The sequence below is a fragment of the Eriocheir sinensis genome, chromosome 49 (genome assembly GCF_024679095.1).
Source record: "Eriocheir sinensis breed Jianghai 21 chromosome 49, ASM2467909v1, whole genome shotgun sequence".
Lineage (NCBI taxonomy): Eukaryota > Metazoa > Arthropoda > Malacostraca > Decapoda > Varunidae > Eriocheir > Eriocheir sinensis.
This window is the reverse complement of record NC_066557.1, coordinates 1,027,215-1,042,193: the sequence shown is the minus strand read 5'-3', so window position 1 is coordinate 1,042,193 and position 14,979 is coordinate 1,027,215. Positions and strand designations below refer to the sequence as shown.

The 14,979-nt window shown below is 42.1% G+C and overlaps 1 protein-coding gene and 1 long non-coding RNA gene across 2 annotated transcripts in view; one reads left to right on the top strand and one right to left on the bottom strand.

Annotated features, from left to right (window-relative positions):
* Positions 1–14,979, top strand: part of LOC126981615 (fat-like cadherin-related tumor suppressor homolog) — a 108,225-nt gene that overhangs the window by 89,280 nt on the left and 3,966 nt on the right. The window contains exons 7-8 of the mRNA XM_050833053.1: positions 1,166–1,376; positions 4,137–4,276. Coding sequence (XP_050689010.1) covers positions 1,166–1,376; positions 4,137–4,276 — 351 coding nt within the window. The remainder of the gene's footprint in view (positions 1–1,165; positions 1,377–4,136; positions 4,277–14,979) is intronic.
* On the bottom strand, positions 6,980–12,919 carry LOC126981696 (uncharacterized). Its single transcript, XR_007734050.1, has 4 exons — positions 12,639–12,919; positions 11,169–11,351; positions 10,047–10,106; positions 6,980–9,063 (listed from the first exon to the last, which is right to left on the bottom strand). It is a non-coding gene; the product is annotated as an uncharacterized LOC126981696 (long non-coding RNA).

Sequence of the window (14,979 nt, the reverse complement as noted above, 5' to 3'; positions counted from 1 at the left end):
AAGGGATGAAAGAATGAAGATGCTGGTTAACTCTTGCATAAGGTGTTTGGACAGTAGAATATTCGTCTAAAAATTGATCCCATGTTAAGGTTGCTTCCCCTTACCTAGGCTATGATAACAGTAATTGGCTGAAACAAGTTAAATCCCCCTAGAAAAACAGTATACCCCAAACTATTCCCCATATTCCCAAACATTTCGGGGCTCAGGTCGGTGTTTTGAGAAGTTTCCGCCGCTCACATCAACCATTTCCAAAGGCCGAAGAGAAGGTTCATCGGGTTCTAATGAGTGTTTTTAGTTCCATAGTACAGATGATGGGTCAGACTACCACCAGGGTCATAAAACTACCCCTGGAAATGACCAAAACTCCTGCGAAAGCCTTGTCAAATACATGTGTCAGGTCGCCGGAATATGTAAGAATATGGCCCTCCCTGAGTTACACACCTTCATTTGATAAGGATTTTGTAGATGTTGTTGCTGGTATTCCCATGAGTAGTTTTATGAGCCTAGTGATAGTTTGACAAGGCTTCTGCACCATGAACGCAGTGCCAACTCATTAGAACCCAATTAATCTCCTTTTCGGCTCTTGGAAATACTTGTGAGAACTGAAATCGTGTGAGAATGCTGATGTGAATTTGTTTGTCTCACACACACACACCTCCCCTTCCTCCTCTTCCTCCCCTTCAGAGCCTGGAAATAGTCGTTGTGAGAGATAGAATCGCCTGGGAATATCTGACGTGAATTTGTTTGTCTCACTCACACACCTCCCCTTCCTCTTCCCTTCAGAGCCTGGAAATACTTGTTGTGAGAGATAGAATCGCCTGGGAATATCTGACGTGAATTTGTTTGTCTCACTCACACACCTTCCCTTCCTCCTCTTCTTCCCCTTCAGATCCTGGAAATACTTGTTGTGAGAGCTGAAATCGTGTGAGAGTATACGGACGATAACTTGCCTGCCTCCCTAACACCTCCCCCTCCTCTTCCTCTTCCCCCTCAGAGCCTGGAAACACTTGTGAGAGATTGCATCGCCTGAATATACGGATGGATTTTGTTTATTTCTTCCCCGTCAGAGCCTGGAAATACTTGTGTGAGAGCTGAAATCGTCTGAGAATATACGGACGAGAACTCCCTTGCCTCCCTAACGCCTCTTCTTCCTCCTCCTCCTCAGATCCAGGTGAAGGACAACGGGGCGCCGCAGCTGACGGCCACCACGCGGGTCCTCGTGCGTGTGATGGACGTGCCCGAGGAGTCTCCCAACCCGCCGGTCTTGCAGCCGCCGCCCCCCGCCCACGTGATGGAGACGGACGCGCCGGGCCACCTGGTGTCCTTCATCAACGCTCAGGACCCGGATAACGACACCTTGTGGTACTACATCACAGGTGAGGGACATATAGGGTCGCATTCTTAGGGCCGCTTTCACAGTCGTTTTGTTTATTTTGATCGTTACCAATGGCGGCGATCGACGCTATAGTTTTCCACGTGAAACTGGCCTATGGGGTAGTGGCGGCTGCAGAGGAAGCGAGAGGTGTTGAGAGTGTGTGGCAAGGTGCGGCCCTAGGCTAATCCCGCAGCCGCCACTACCCCATCGGCCAGTTTTACGTGGAAATACTATAGCGGCGATAACAGCCATTGGTAACGATCCAAACAAACAAAACGACCGTGAAAACGGCCCTTAAACATTTCGGAGCCCAAGCATATCTATTTGACAAGACTTTCGTAGGAGTTGTGGGCATTTCCAGGAGTAGTGTTATGACCCTGGTGTTACGTTGACCCTTCTTCTGTAACTTGATCTTAAAAAAACGCGCATTGGAACCCGACTGATCTCCTTTTTGGCCTTTGGAAATTGTTGATGTGAGAACCGAAAGCGTCAAGCAATACCGGTCGGAGGCCCTTGCTGCATTCCTATTCATACGGAGATGTGCACCGCCGCCGCGCGCAGCTATAGCCTGTGCCCCCAACTGTACCTTTAGTCACCGCTTTTCCTCGTCTTGGTAGCCGGTGACGTGACGAGTACAGGAACAGTGACCAGACTAACTTTTTACACTGGTCACAATGGTTGACTCTTATTTTGTTTTTTGTTGTTGTTGTTGTTAGATCAGTATTTTTTTTAAAGGGAAATACCTTAGAAGAGTGACGTTTAGTTCTAGGTTATGATTTTCTCACTTTGTTTCCTTTGATAACGTGTTTTCTCTACTGGTCAGAGTAACTTTTTTTTTCGCCTCTATTTTTTTTCGCTACAGAATGGCGACCTCAAGTTTTGGGTTGTATTAGTGATTTGAGGGAAAAACAATACCTACTAAGTAAGAGTTACCTAATCACGTTTACTTCAAGGATGTGATTTGCTCGCTTCATTTCCTCAGCTAAAGTGTTTTTCTACCGGTCAGAGTAACTTCTTTTCACGCTACAGACTGGTTACCTCAGTCAAGTTTTGGGTGTATCAGTAACTGGGGGAAAATAATACCTATGACATGTCTCGCTCGCTTTGTTTTCTTTGCTAACGTATTTTTCTACTGGTCAGAGTAACCGTTTTTCACGTTACGGAATGGCTACCTCAGTCAAGTTTTGTGTGTATCAGTAACTGAGGGAAAATGATACTTAGGACACGTCTCTCTCGCTTCTTTGCTAACGTATTTTTCTACTGGTCAGAGTAACCGTTTTTCACGCTACGGAATGGCGAAGTCAGTCAAGTTTTGGAGTGAATCAGTAATTTTTGGGAAGAATAATACGTAGGATATGTTTCTCTCGCTTTGTTTTCTTTGTTAAGGTATTTTCTACCGTTCAGAGTAACTTTTTTTTACGCTACAGAATGGCTACCTCAGTCAAGTTTTGGGTGTATCAGTAACTGGGGGAAAAATTATTCCTAGGACATGTCTCGCTCGCTTCTTTGCTAACGTATTTTTCCATCAGTCAGAGTAACCGTTTTTTACCCTACAGAATGGCGAACTCAGTCAAGTTTTGGGGTGAATCAGTAATTTTTGGGAAGAATAATACGTAGGATATGTTTCTCTGGCTTTGTTTTCTTTTTTAACGTGTTTTCTACCGGTCAGAGTAACTTTTTTTTTACGCTACAGGATGGCAAGTTTTGGGGTGAATCCGTAATTTTGGGGAAGAATTATACCTAGAATGTGTTTCGCTCGCTTTCTTTCCTTTGCTAACGTAATTTTCTACCGGGAGTAACTTTTTTTTCACTCTACATAATGGCGAACTCAATCAAACTTTGTGGTGAATCATTAGTTTGGGGGAAGAATAATACCAAGTATATGTTTTGCTCGCTTCATTTCCTTTGCTAACGTGTTTTCTACTGGTTAGAATGTATGTTTATACGCTACAGAATGGCTAACTCATCTTTGGGGGTTCAATCAGTAAACTGGGTGAGGAAAATAATGCCCTAGAGTTGGTAACGTTTATCTCTTTGATGATCTGTTTTGTTCGCTTCGTTTCCTTCGATTACGGTTGTGTCCCGTCTCCTGGGATCTGTTCCCTTCTCCTATAATTCCTTCCCCTTCTGTCTCTCTCCGGCATATGACCACAGATGTTGCGCCGACTAAACGAAACTTTCCAACTTTTCCTTCGATTACACATTTTGCTACCGGTCACCATAACTTTTTACCTTACAGAATGGCGAACTACGTCAAGTTTTGGGAATTTCAGAACTGGGGGAAAATAATACCTAGGATATGTGTTACTCGCTTCATTTCCTTTGCTAACTTATCTTTCTCGTGGGCAGAGTAACATTTTATTTTACGGTACAGAATGGCGAGCTCAGTCAAGTTTTGGGACTATCAGAACTGGGGGAAAAATAATACCTAGGATATGTGTTGCTCGCCTCATTTCCTTTGCCAACGTATCTTTTTCATGGTCAGATTAACTTTTTTTTCTTTACGCTACAGAATGGCGAACTCAGTCGAGTTTTGGGAATATCAGAACTGTGGGGAAAGTAATACCTAGGATCTGTTCTGCTCGCTTCATTTCCTTTGCTAACGTATCTTTCTCGTAGGCAGATTAATTGTTTTTTCTTTTTACGCTACAGAATGGCGAACTCAGTCAAGTTTTGAGTATATCAGAACTGGGGGAAAATAATACCAAGGATATATTTTGCTCGCCCATTTTCTTTGTTAATGTATCTTTCTCATGGTCAGAGGGTGACGAGAGCGGCCGGTTCAGCATGGGCGTGGACTCTGGCCTGGTGAGCCTGGCCCGCCGCCTGGACCACGAGGAGCAGCACCACTACGCCCTCACCGTCACGGCCACAGACGGCGTCCACACCGCCGCCACCAAGGTCAGTGTGCGAGAGAGAGAGAGAGAGAGAGAGAGAGAGAGAGAGAGAGAGAGAGAGAGAGAGAGAGAGAGAGAGAGAGAGAGAGAGTGTGAGAGTGAGTGAGAGAGAGAGAGAGAGAGAGAGAGAGAGAGAGAGTGTTTATATAATTATGTGAGCATCATTTTTGTTTATATAATCTCTCTCTCTCTCTCTCTCTCTCTCTCAATAAGACACTCGCTAACTGTTAACTCTTGCCCCACCGTGTTGTATTCCATTGCTCCAGCACAGAGCACACAGCACAGAGCACACAAACAACGTGACTCACTCCCGCCCGTAAACATTTATTTTTATGCCGTCAAAATTATAGTCTCATGATGTCATCGGCCAGCGAGCTGACTGCGGTGCGGCCTCTCTCTCCCTCTCTCTCTGTTTCCCCCGGCGCCGTAACACAGTGAATTTAAAGTACAATATTTTTCATGGCAGCTAATATTGTTTGTAAATTGTTAAAGCACTTTGTGACATATGCAGATTCGGGGCGACGGATGCTCTATTGTTTTTCGAAAGCGACACAAAGGTAAAATGCACTGCCCAGCCTGCGGTGAACTGCGATTAACGACGAAGTGTTGAGTTTTTGTCTCATAAACTAACTCTCCCTCCAAACTGACTGCTGATGTATAGGGGCTTTTACCCTAACCAGCATGCCTCCAAGGTTGGCATTATCAGACGCTTCCGTTTCTCGCATCAGCAATTTCCAAAGGCCAAAAGGGAGATTAGTCGGGTTTTAATGAGTGTTCTTTTAGGTTCATGTTACAGAGGAAGGGTCAGACTACCACCAGCCACCATGCGTCCAAGGTTGGTGTTCTCAGACGCTTCCGCTTCTCACATCAGCAATTTCCAAAGGCCAAAAAGGAGAGTAGTCGGGTTCTAATGAATGTTCTTTTTAGGTTCATGTTACAGAAGAAGGGTCAGACTACCACCAGGGTCACAAAACTATCCATAGAAATGCTCAAAACTCCTGCGAAAGCCTTGTCGAATATGTGAGCTTTGGTGCCATAATATTTAAGAGATCAGTTGTGTTCTAATAAGTGTTTTTAGGTTCATGGTATAGAGGAAGGACCAAATTATCACCAGGGTCATAAAACTACCCCTGGATATGCTCAAAACTCCTGCGAAACCCTTGTCAAAATTGTGTTCTTTGGTTCTGAATTTTTTTATGATTATGACCCTTAGCCCCTATAAAAAATAAGACAAGTTTTCCACAATACTTCCTAAAATCCTCTTCTTGTCTTGATGTAGATGTCCCCTACCTGTCTTTACTTACCCTCCTTTGCAGTTCTGACTTTATGGTCTATATTCTTAAACATTTTGCCTCCCTAGCACACACATTTGACAAGGCTTTCGTAGGAGTTTTGGGCATTTTTCTTCTCCTCCTCCTCCTCCTCCTCCTCCTCCTCCTGCAATTCCTTTTTCTTCTTTTCTTCTCCGCCTCTTTCAACTTTTATTTCCGCTTTCCTTTTCCCTCTCCTCCCCCCTTCTTTCCTTTTACTTTTCCTTCTGTTCCTCCTCCTCCTTCTCTTCCTCATCCCATTCCTCTGGTAGTTGGCTTGTCCATTCCTCTGTACCATGAACGTGAAAAAACACTCATTAGAACCCCATTCATCTCATTGTGGCCTTTGGAAATAGTTGATGTGAGAGGCAGAAGCGTCTGAGAACTGTATGTTTGTGAGGGTCAACATTCATTCCGCTTCGATCCTGTGGCGGTGTTTTAGCTCGAAGGTCTTGTGATACTTCACCTTTATCACTCGCAAATATGCCCTCCAAGTCACGGGCGGGCGCGGTGTTCTCCCCACAGAGCGATATGTCTCGATGGTGAGTAGTGTGTTTACCCTCAGACTATATACACCAAGTCAAGTCACATGCAGGTTTGTGGGAGGAGACACGGCCGAGGCGTGGTTTATGCGTGACACTGCTTGGATCCAAACTAGAGAATGTAGAAACAGGGATTTAGAGAAAACGAAGAAAGGCGGACTAATTTAAATCAATCACTTCATCATGCCCTCCCTCACACCCCACACCACCGTTTGTAGGCAATGGAATTACAGTCACGCAATAGCACAATAAAAAAAGACATATTTTTTCGTCAGTGGCTTGCCTGAACGCGCTGTGAAAGGAGGCGAGAATGCACATCCAGAGTGCACATACGGCCCCAACTTTAGTCACGCCTGAACTGGCGGGTATTTTTATTTTTTTTTAGCTCCAAGTGACGTCATCCCGCTGCTCCGCCCCAAAACCGCCTCCTGCGCGTACCGATCGCAGTTTTGAAGCAGAGTGACTTGATTTGGTATATATAGACCAAAGAGACTATACACGGATAGTGGTATGTAGTAATTCCTCGGGCGTGCGGAAGTAGCGCCATCTATTGCAGCCCACCAAAAACGTCACTTTTCAGGGGTAGCTTTACTATTTTTGAAGTACCTGCCACAGCACCCTATCCAGCCTTCACTTATTTTTTTCATTGTAAAATTATTTACTAATGGGATCTTGAAAAATATATTTGTTCTTATGTTTTATTAGGTATTATCTACACTATATCAATTTGTTATTTTAGGAAAAATATGGTGTAGAAAGCATTTGTTTATATATATATATATATATATATATATATATATATATATATATATATATATATATATATATATATATATATATATATTATATGTGTGTGTGTGTGTGTGTGTGTGTGTGTGTGTAGCAAACATATCCAGTGCTTTAAATACAAGCAAAGCATACAACATTCTATACATGCTAGATTACTATAATGCCTTTGCAACTGTGGTAACCCGGATGTCACACTGGTCCTGTGTCCCAGGGTAATGGGTTCCCTAACATCACACCCTCAAGGGCCAATGTTACAGAGATGAGCACCGAGGCCACGTGCTGCTACAGCGCATGCCCCCAACCGTACCTTTACCGTTTGCAAAATGCTCTTAGCTGAGTAAAAATATCATACTAACTGTACAAGTGCCAGATAATGGCAAGCATTGCATACTGCTTGACAGGGCAGAGAACAAAAGCTTCTAAGCATTACAACTGAAATAAACAATGGGAGACACTTAAAGCTTCTTAACTGAAAATGACCCGATTTATAACAGGCAAAACCAACAATGGTGCGTTATATACAATAAAAACTGTATAAAAATGTTGCAAGGCACATCAATATAAGAGCAAAGCATCATAATACATGCTGAAATACATGATGGAGGACATCAAGAAGGTAACACATGAGTTGTCTTAAATGGAATGCAATAACTTGGTGGTCCTGGGAGACAGCCGAGCCTGGAGGTGAAAATGGGATGAAGGACACGGTATGATCTCAAGCTCTGACCTTGGTGTCAGGGTCATGAAGATATTAAGCTCAGTAGGCACAACTATGCAGCAGAGGCACATATGATAATAGCAAATGAGACAAAATAAGGCAACTCATAGTGTAAGAAAATAGCAGGAAAGTTATGCTGCAGTATGACACACCAAATTACAGGGCAGACAGTGATTTGTATTTCATAGGCTACATCAGTAAACATGTAGCATTTATTGTAGGAACCACACATTAAAGTTGGATGTAATAAAATATATGTTTTTAGCACACATTAAAGTTGGATGTAATAAAATCATTTGATATGAAACTCCTTGAACTAGCCAACCAAACAAACCACTCTCTGTCCATCCCCCCCCTTCAAAAAAGCATTATTTTTCACAAGGTTTATGATGCATTAGTCAAGAATATCAACTGCCATTACATTTTGTCAAAAAAAAAATCATACCTATGTGATTATGTATATCATATAAAGCAGAAAAAAATTGCATGCTGTTATACAAACAAGATTACTCCTGGAAGCCACATTAATGATGCCAGACACGTGATGATAGACACTTAATGTGATGAAATTACATGCTGTATTTCACATTATGAAACCAAGCCAAGTGTCACTGCAGCACATTATTAGGTAAGGCAGACACCAAAAGCTTGTTACCTGAACAAGATTAAACATAACAGGCAAAATCCACAATAAAGTATTGCACACTGTTGGGTAGGGAAGAGAACAAATGTTTCCAAGCATTACACCTGAAATAAACAATGGCAGATATTCAAAGCTTGTGAGCTGAACAAGATCTGATTTATAACTGGCAAGACCAACAATGGTGCATTACATGCGATATCTGGCAGGGAAGATAAATGATTCCTTGCATTACAACTGGAAAGTGGCAGACACCCAAAGCTTGTTAATTGAACAAGATCTGATTTATAACAGGCAAGACTAACAATGGTGCATTACTTGCAATATTTGGCAAAGTATATGGAATTTTTTTTTTGGCGTAACAAGAGTAATACTAAATAATGGCAAATCCCACGAAGTTTCTCTTCTTTTGACAAAGCCTGTGCTCTTTGCTGCAGGGCTGTCAGAGTCTGTTTGCTCCAGCTAACATGTACTGAAATACCCCTGAGTCATGAGTGAAGTGTTGAAACTGAAGGCAAGTGAAATACTGTGCTTAGAAATCTATTAGCATTTGGACTTTGATAGTATAAGGCCAGAGCAAACCTCCTCTCTTGTAACCCACATCTCCTACTAGGCTTAGATCTTGCAGCATGTTGAACCTGACCTCAGAAAAAATCCATCCCTATTGGACCTAAAAAATTGCTGGCTCTGGGCAAAAACTGCCCAGGAGTTGTAACAGCCTGGGCTTTGAGCTGCCTTGCCTCCCGGTGCAGACAGCAGGCTGTTGTGTGCAGCAATTTTCACTTTTCATGTCTGAAAATACATGAAAAATATTTAATCACAATTCTAATAAAATATGTGCATCTAATTGCATTATTTTCAGTGCTATACGGACAGTGAATCTAAGCATTGACATTGTCTGCACACCAGCTTCGATGGAAGGCTTCACTTAGATTGCCTGATAAGAGTAATATTTTCAGGAGATGGAGAGGATACAACTGGAGACTCTTGACAGATATAATGTCAAGATCTACAAGCACCCATTTACCATATATATCTTTGATGTTCAGTCCATACTAAAACATTTGTCAATGTGTTGCCACACTAAAAATCTAAAAATTCCCTGTTTCTGCAATGTTAGTCATACCTAAGCCCTGCTAAACCATCCAAGTGAATCAAGAATGAGTTCCGGGCAGCAGCATGAGCCAATGCTAAATGGCGCCACTATAAAAAAAATTGCCTGCATCATGACAGGCCTGGGCTGACCGTCAGACCCCTGAAGAAAACCTACCGGCGCTATAGGCAGGTGGGGGAAAAAAAAAGGATCACATCAGAAGAATGGACAAAGGTTTGTTAGTGGCACTTCAAGGTTATGCTACCTCTTCAAAGATTGGCCAGTCATGGTTTAAAGTGGAACAGGATAAACAAGAAACAGGTAGGTATCTGTGGACACTACTGTTACTATCAATTGCCAGCCTATGGCAAAATTTGAACCTATGCTATCAAAAACATAAGACCCATATGCTGGTCACTCGACTAATCGTAACGGTACTACACCCATAGAAACATAATAAAGAGTTTAAATATATCATTCAAAATGTCAACCTTTTTACATACCTTTTTTTTAAGATATGAAGCCTACTGGTGTAACAGTTAAATATTGAACTCAATTTGTATGCAGAGATGTGAGGTATGTTATTAAGCTGTAATGTTTCCAACACATTAGTTGTGATTAAAACAACACGGAATAGTAACTAAAGAGGATAAATTATCACTGAGAACAAGAGGTTCCTTACTATATTGTGGTGAGCTTGATGGCCGAGTCGAGTTTCCTCCAACCCCATCAAGTTCACACCCTGTTGAGAGGCAATTTTTTAATCAAAGTGAAAAATGGATGCAAAAGGTCACTAAAACTAGTTATTATACTTGGTGTCACAAATTTGGACAAATAATTTAGGGAAGGACTTGGCGTCACTGATGAGGTAAATGATCTTGTGCACTCATTGGGCTATAATATATACATTGTTATAATGTGTATTATTGTCTTGTTACTATATATTACCTACTGATAATGGAAATACATGTCAGGATTAATCATCAAATACAAGGAAAAAAGAATCATGTATGGAAATTGTGAACTTTTAAGTTCATGTAACAAACAAAGTTTATTATACACAAAAAGGTTGGATACTTCAGATGTAAAAGATTTTTGGATATAACATCACCCCCTTCCTCCATATTGATTCTTTAAAGCAAGGGTTGACTACAGCTGATTATTATTTGCGGCAGGTTACACGACACTTTTTTTAGTGCAAACCACCTGGAAATCAATGATCATTATAAGGAATACTTCTCATGAGTAGCTACTAAAACTTGACAACCTAGAAGGATGCACCATCAGACTGTAAAGGAGAGATATATTATAAGACATAGCTACATTGGTGGATCCAAAGGGGGGCCCAGGCCCCCCCAATGTTCCTGAGTGATACAGGAAAACTAGTTCAAAAGCGCGCTGCGGCTAAAACAATGCTTTGGCACAAAGTCCAGGCCGTTATACCTATTGATTTAGGTCACTCCACCAGTTTTTCAAGACCAGGACTGCCGAGAATGGCTAATCGGTAATGCTCCTTCCACCCGCAAAAAGTCTGACGTCCTCCCAAAAACTCATTTCCTGGATCTGCACCCAAGGACATACCGTAACATGGTTCAGTGATCATGGACAAAAAAAAAAAAATGTTAAGACAATCAATATCCAATCATTTCAGGATACATAAATCAGCATCCATATGAAGGAATTCTACAACTTAAAAGTGATGTTGAGCAGGGCATGTGTCACGTGACTTGCACAGTCTATTTTGTGAAGTCATAATTAGATTAATAACACAACAATCAACAAACACCAGATGAAGTATTCATACCAAAATCAGTACATGGAGCTGGTGCACTGCAATGGGAAGCACATTCCTGCAGCTCACCAAGAGGGTTGAATGATGCCATGTACTTCAGGGGGGGTGGCTAAATGTCTTCACCCTTGGCCTCTTTCTTGGCCTCTCCCCCTTCAGCTGCCACATTCTCTTGGATGATATCGGACGTGTTCGGGTCTGTTGGGATGTGGTTGTGTTAGATGTGGAATAACATACGACAGTGGAACATGGAAGGAAAGAGTATGTCCACACGGTAAAATACAGAGATGAGGATTGCACTGCATTAGTTGAGTGATTACAAGATGTAAATTGAAATTCTTTGGATACTGAAAGGATGTACGGGGACAACTGGGTGAGAAGAGAGAGAGATGCAGATTTTTATGTTATATAGCTAGTTACACCAATGAAGACTTAGGGCATACACATTGAGAAAGACCACAATTTTGGCTGCTAGATGGAAAAGCACTAGATGTCAAAGTGCCAGGACACTGAAGGAAGTAATAATAAGAAAAGCAATAATAATTAATGGTTGTAAATATATTTCTGATATTTTTGTTTATCTTAATACTAGTATTGGAATTTTCAAACACTAAGAATATAATAAATAAATAGATAAATTAATTAAAATAAATACATTAATTGTACTAATACTACCACTAACAATATTAACAGCACTGCATCTAATAGACTGAGCAATAAACTGAGTCTGATATGTAACCATAATTAAACTGTCTCTGTCTGAGTGTTATGTGAAGCTTGCTCCATGCACCATGATAGGAATGGCATAGATGCATGCAGGTTGCTGAGATGCTTACAGTCACCAGCCACTTGTAGATATGTCACCAAAATGTGTTGGAAGCATTGGCGGCCAACTTCCATTTATTTAATTATTATTTTCTTTAAACAAAGGAGACAGCTCAAGGGCAACAAAGCGTACTAGAAAAAAAAGCCCCACTACTCACCGCTCCCAAACAGACAAAAGTAAAGTCTTGATACACTCTTCTTGAAGGTCAAATTATAGGCAGGAGGAAATGCGGACAATGGAAGGCTGTTCCAGTTTATCAGTGTAAGGGATGAAAGAGTGGAGATATGCTGATTAACTTTTGCATAAGATGTTTGGCAAGATAGAACATGCAGTAATTGACTTAAATTAGAAAAGTATAGATTTAGGAGGGAACTAAATGGGCAGGCATTGGTTTAATAATAGGGTGGTGGAGGAATGGAATAGATTCCGCAATCACATAGTGAGTGCAGGGACGATAGCTTGTTTTAAGAGTAGACTGGATAGCTACATGGACGAGGCTGACAGGTGGTAATGGGGAGGAATCTGGAGCTGCCGTGTGTAGGCCATTCGGCCTCTTGCCGCGGGAGGAGGGGAGGCACGCAGTTAGCAAATTCAGAACAGTTGTCAGCGTGAAAATGATTAAAATTTCCACATTATCATTATTTATATATGTCACTTACCCCGGCTGGCATCCTTCCGTAATAAATGTAGCTTCACACCAGGCTGTGTCCTCTTTATCACCACAAAGGGACATGATTTGAGGCTCCGGCTGGTAAACGTGGCGGCGCGTCGGTGTTATGATTTTTGAACGAGGCAGCGTTGCAATCGGAGCAGAGAAAGATATTGCTGTGAATAGCTTATAATAAACAGTATAAGTTAGACCAAGATAATTATATTCACCCACTCTTTCCCCCTACAAACCAATGACTCAGTGTATATATATCATCATTACTGATGGAAGTCAGCGTGCGTGCTAAAACAATGAGTTTGGAAGAAAAACATGATCACATAGTTTTTAAAGAACGGCAGTAGAGCTACAATTCCTTGGTTCATTCCAGTATGTATACAGAAAGGTTAAACACATAAAACACATCTAACCACACATGCAGAGAAAGTAATATAATTGCGGTTTAATAATATAACAATAATAGCATTACTCATGACATGCAGTCAGGCTATATCTACCTAGTAAATATATACAGTATATATAGTTCCTACTGTTCATTTTAATATTTATCTACCTTTATTTTTATTTATTTAAAATGGGAAATAACCAGACTGAAGAAAAAAAGTAGCAACATTTGCTGCTTGATCCCATGTAGCAACACTGCTGATTGGTTCTAGGGGTTGGGGTGGGTCTGGAGGGGGGGAGGCGCCTGAATGTAAACAACGCTGCTCCTGCGCCATCTGTTGCAACCGACATACACCAACACCCGCCCACGGTCTCCCATAGAGGCCCCCTCTCCTGTTCTATAGTCTCCTTGATATAGACTTAGTGTTTACCGATGAGCGGAGGGGAGCGCGGGCCGGGCCGTTGCATCGTAAAACAGACTAATACCGCTGCAAGTTGTTATCACCGGGCCGTTTGCTGCCTCACGCTACTAGCGGCGGTATTCTCAGACGCTTCCGCCTCTCACATCAGTTACTGCCAAAGGCCGAAAGGGAATTTCATCTGGCTCCAATGAGTGTTTTTAGGGTCATGGTGCAGAGGAAGGGTCAAACTACCACCAGGGACATAAAACTACGGAGGGAAATGCTCACAACTCCTACGAAAGCCTTGTCAAATGTATGTGCTTAGGCGCCGAAATTTCTAAGTATAGGGCCCAGGGTCGATGTACTCAGACGCTTCCGCCTTCACCTCACTCATATCCAAACGCCGAAAAGGAGATTTATATTGTTCTAATGAGTGTTTTTTTAGGCTCATTTCATTATACAGAGGAAGGGCTCAAACTGCCACCAGGGACATAAAACTACGGAGGGAAATGCTTACAACTCCTACGAAAGCCTTGTCAATTTTGTGTGCTTAGGCGCCGAAATTTTTAAGTATAGAGCCCAGGGTCGATGTACTCAGAAGCTTCCGCCTTCACATCAGTCATTTTCCAAGGCCGAAAAGGAGATTTATATTGTTCTAATGAGTTTCTTTTTAGGCCCATGGTGCAGAGGAAGGGTTAACCCGTCCGCTGCGACTGGCACGGAATTGGACTTCACTGGTTGCCTGGTAACATTAGTGAGCGCTGACCTCCGTCCTAGGGCTCAATGCATTCAGGGTAAAAATTAGGCAAACAGAGTACTAGGTTTCATCTCAAGGAGCGTGAGCAATAGGAGCGCTGAAGTCATCCTCAAACTTTACTTAGCACTAGTTCGACCTCATCTCGATTATGCAGTTCAGTTCTGGTCCCCCTATTATTGAATGGATATCAAGATGTTAGAATCTGTACAGAGGAGGATGACAAAGATGATTCAGGGGGTGAGAAACTTGCCTTATGAAGACAGGCTGAAACATTTAAATCTACACTCTCTAGAAAGGCGAAGGTTGCGAGGAGACTTGATCGAAGTTTATAAATGGATGAAGGGATTTAATAAAGGGGATGTCAATAAAATTTTGAGAGTGAAAGAGCCAGGTGGACGCGTGGCAATGGTTTTAAGTTAGACAAATTCAGATTCAACAAAGACATAGGCAAGAATTGGTTCACCAATAGAGTGGTGGATGAATGGAACAGGCTTGGGAGCCATGTTGTGGGTGCCAATACCATAGATACATTCAAGAAGAGGTTAGATAAAGCCATGGATGGTGAGGTAAGGTGGGGTTGAGTGTACAGGAGCTGCCTTGTATAGGCCAACCGGCCTCTTGCAGACCCCTTACGTTCTTATGTTCTTATACACTCCCAGGTCTTTCTCTGCCTCTGTGGTATTGGTGTGCTGGATATCCCCTCCTAATGTGCAGGACTTTACACTTTTCTTCGTTGAATTGTAGCAGCGAATTTTGTTCCATTCCTGTAGCTTGATGAGGTCTTCTGGTAG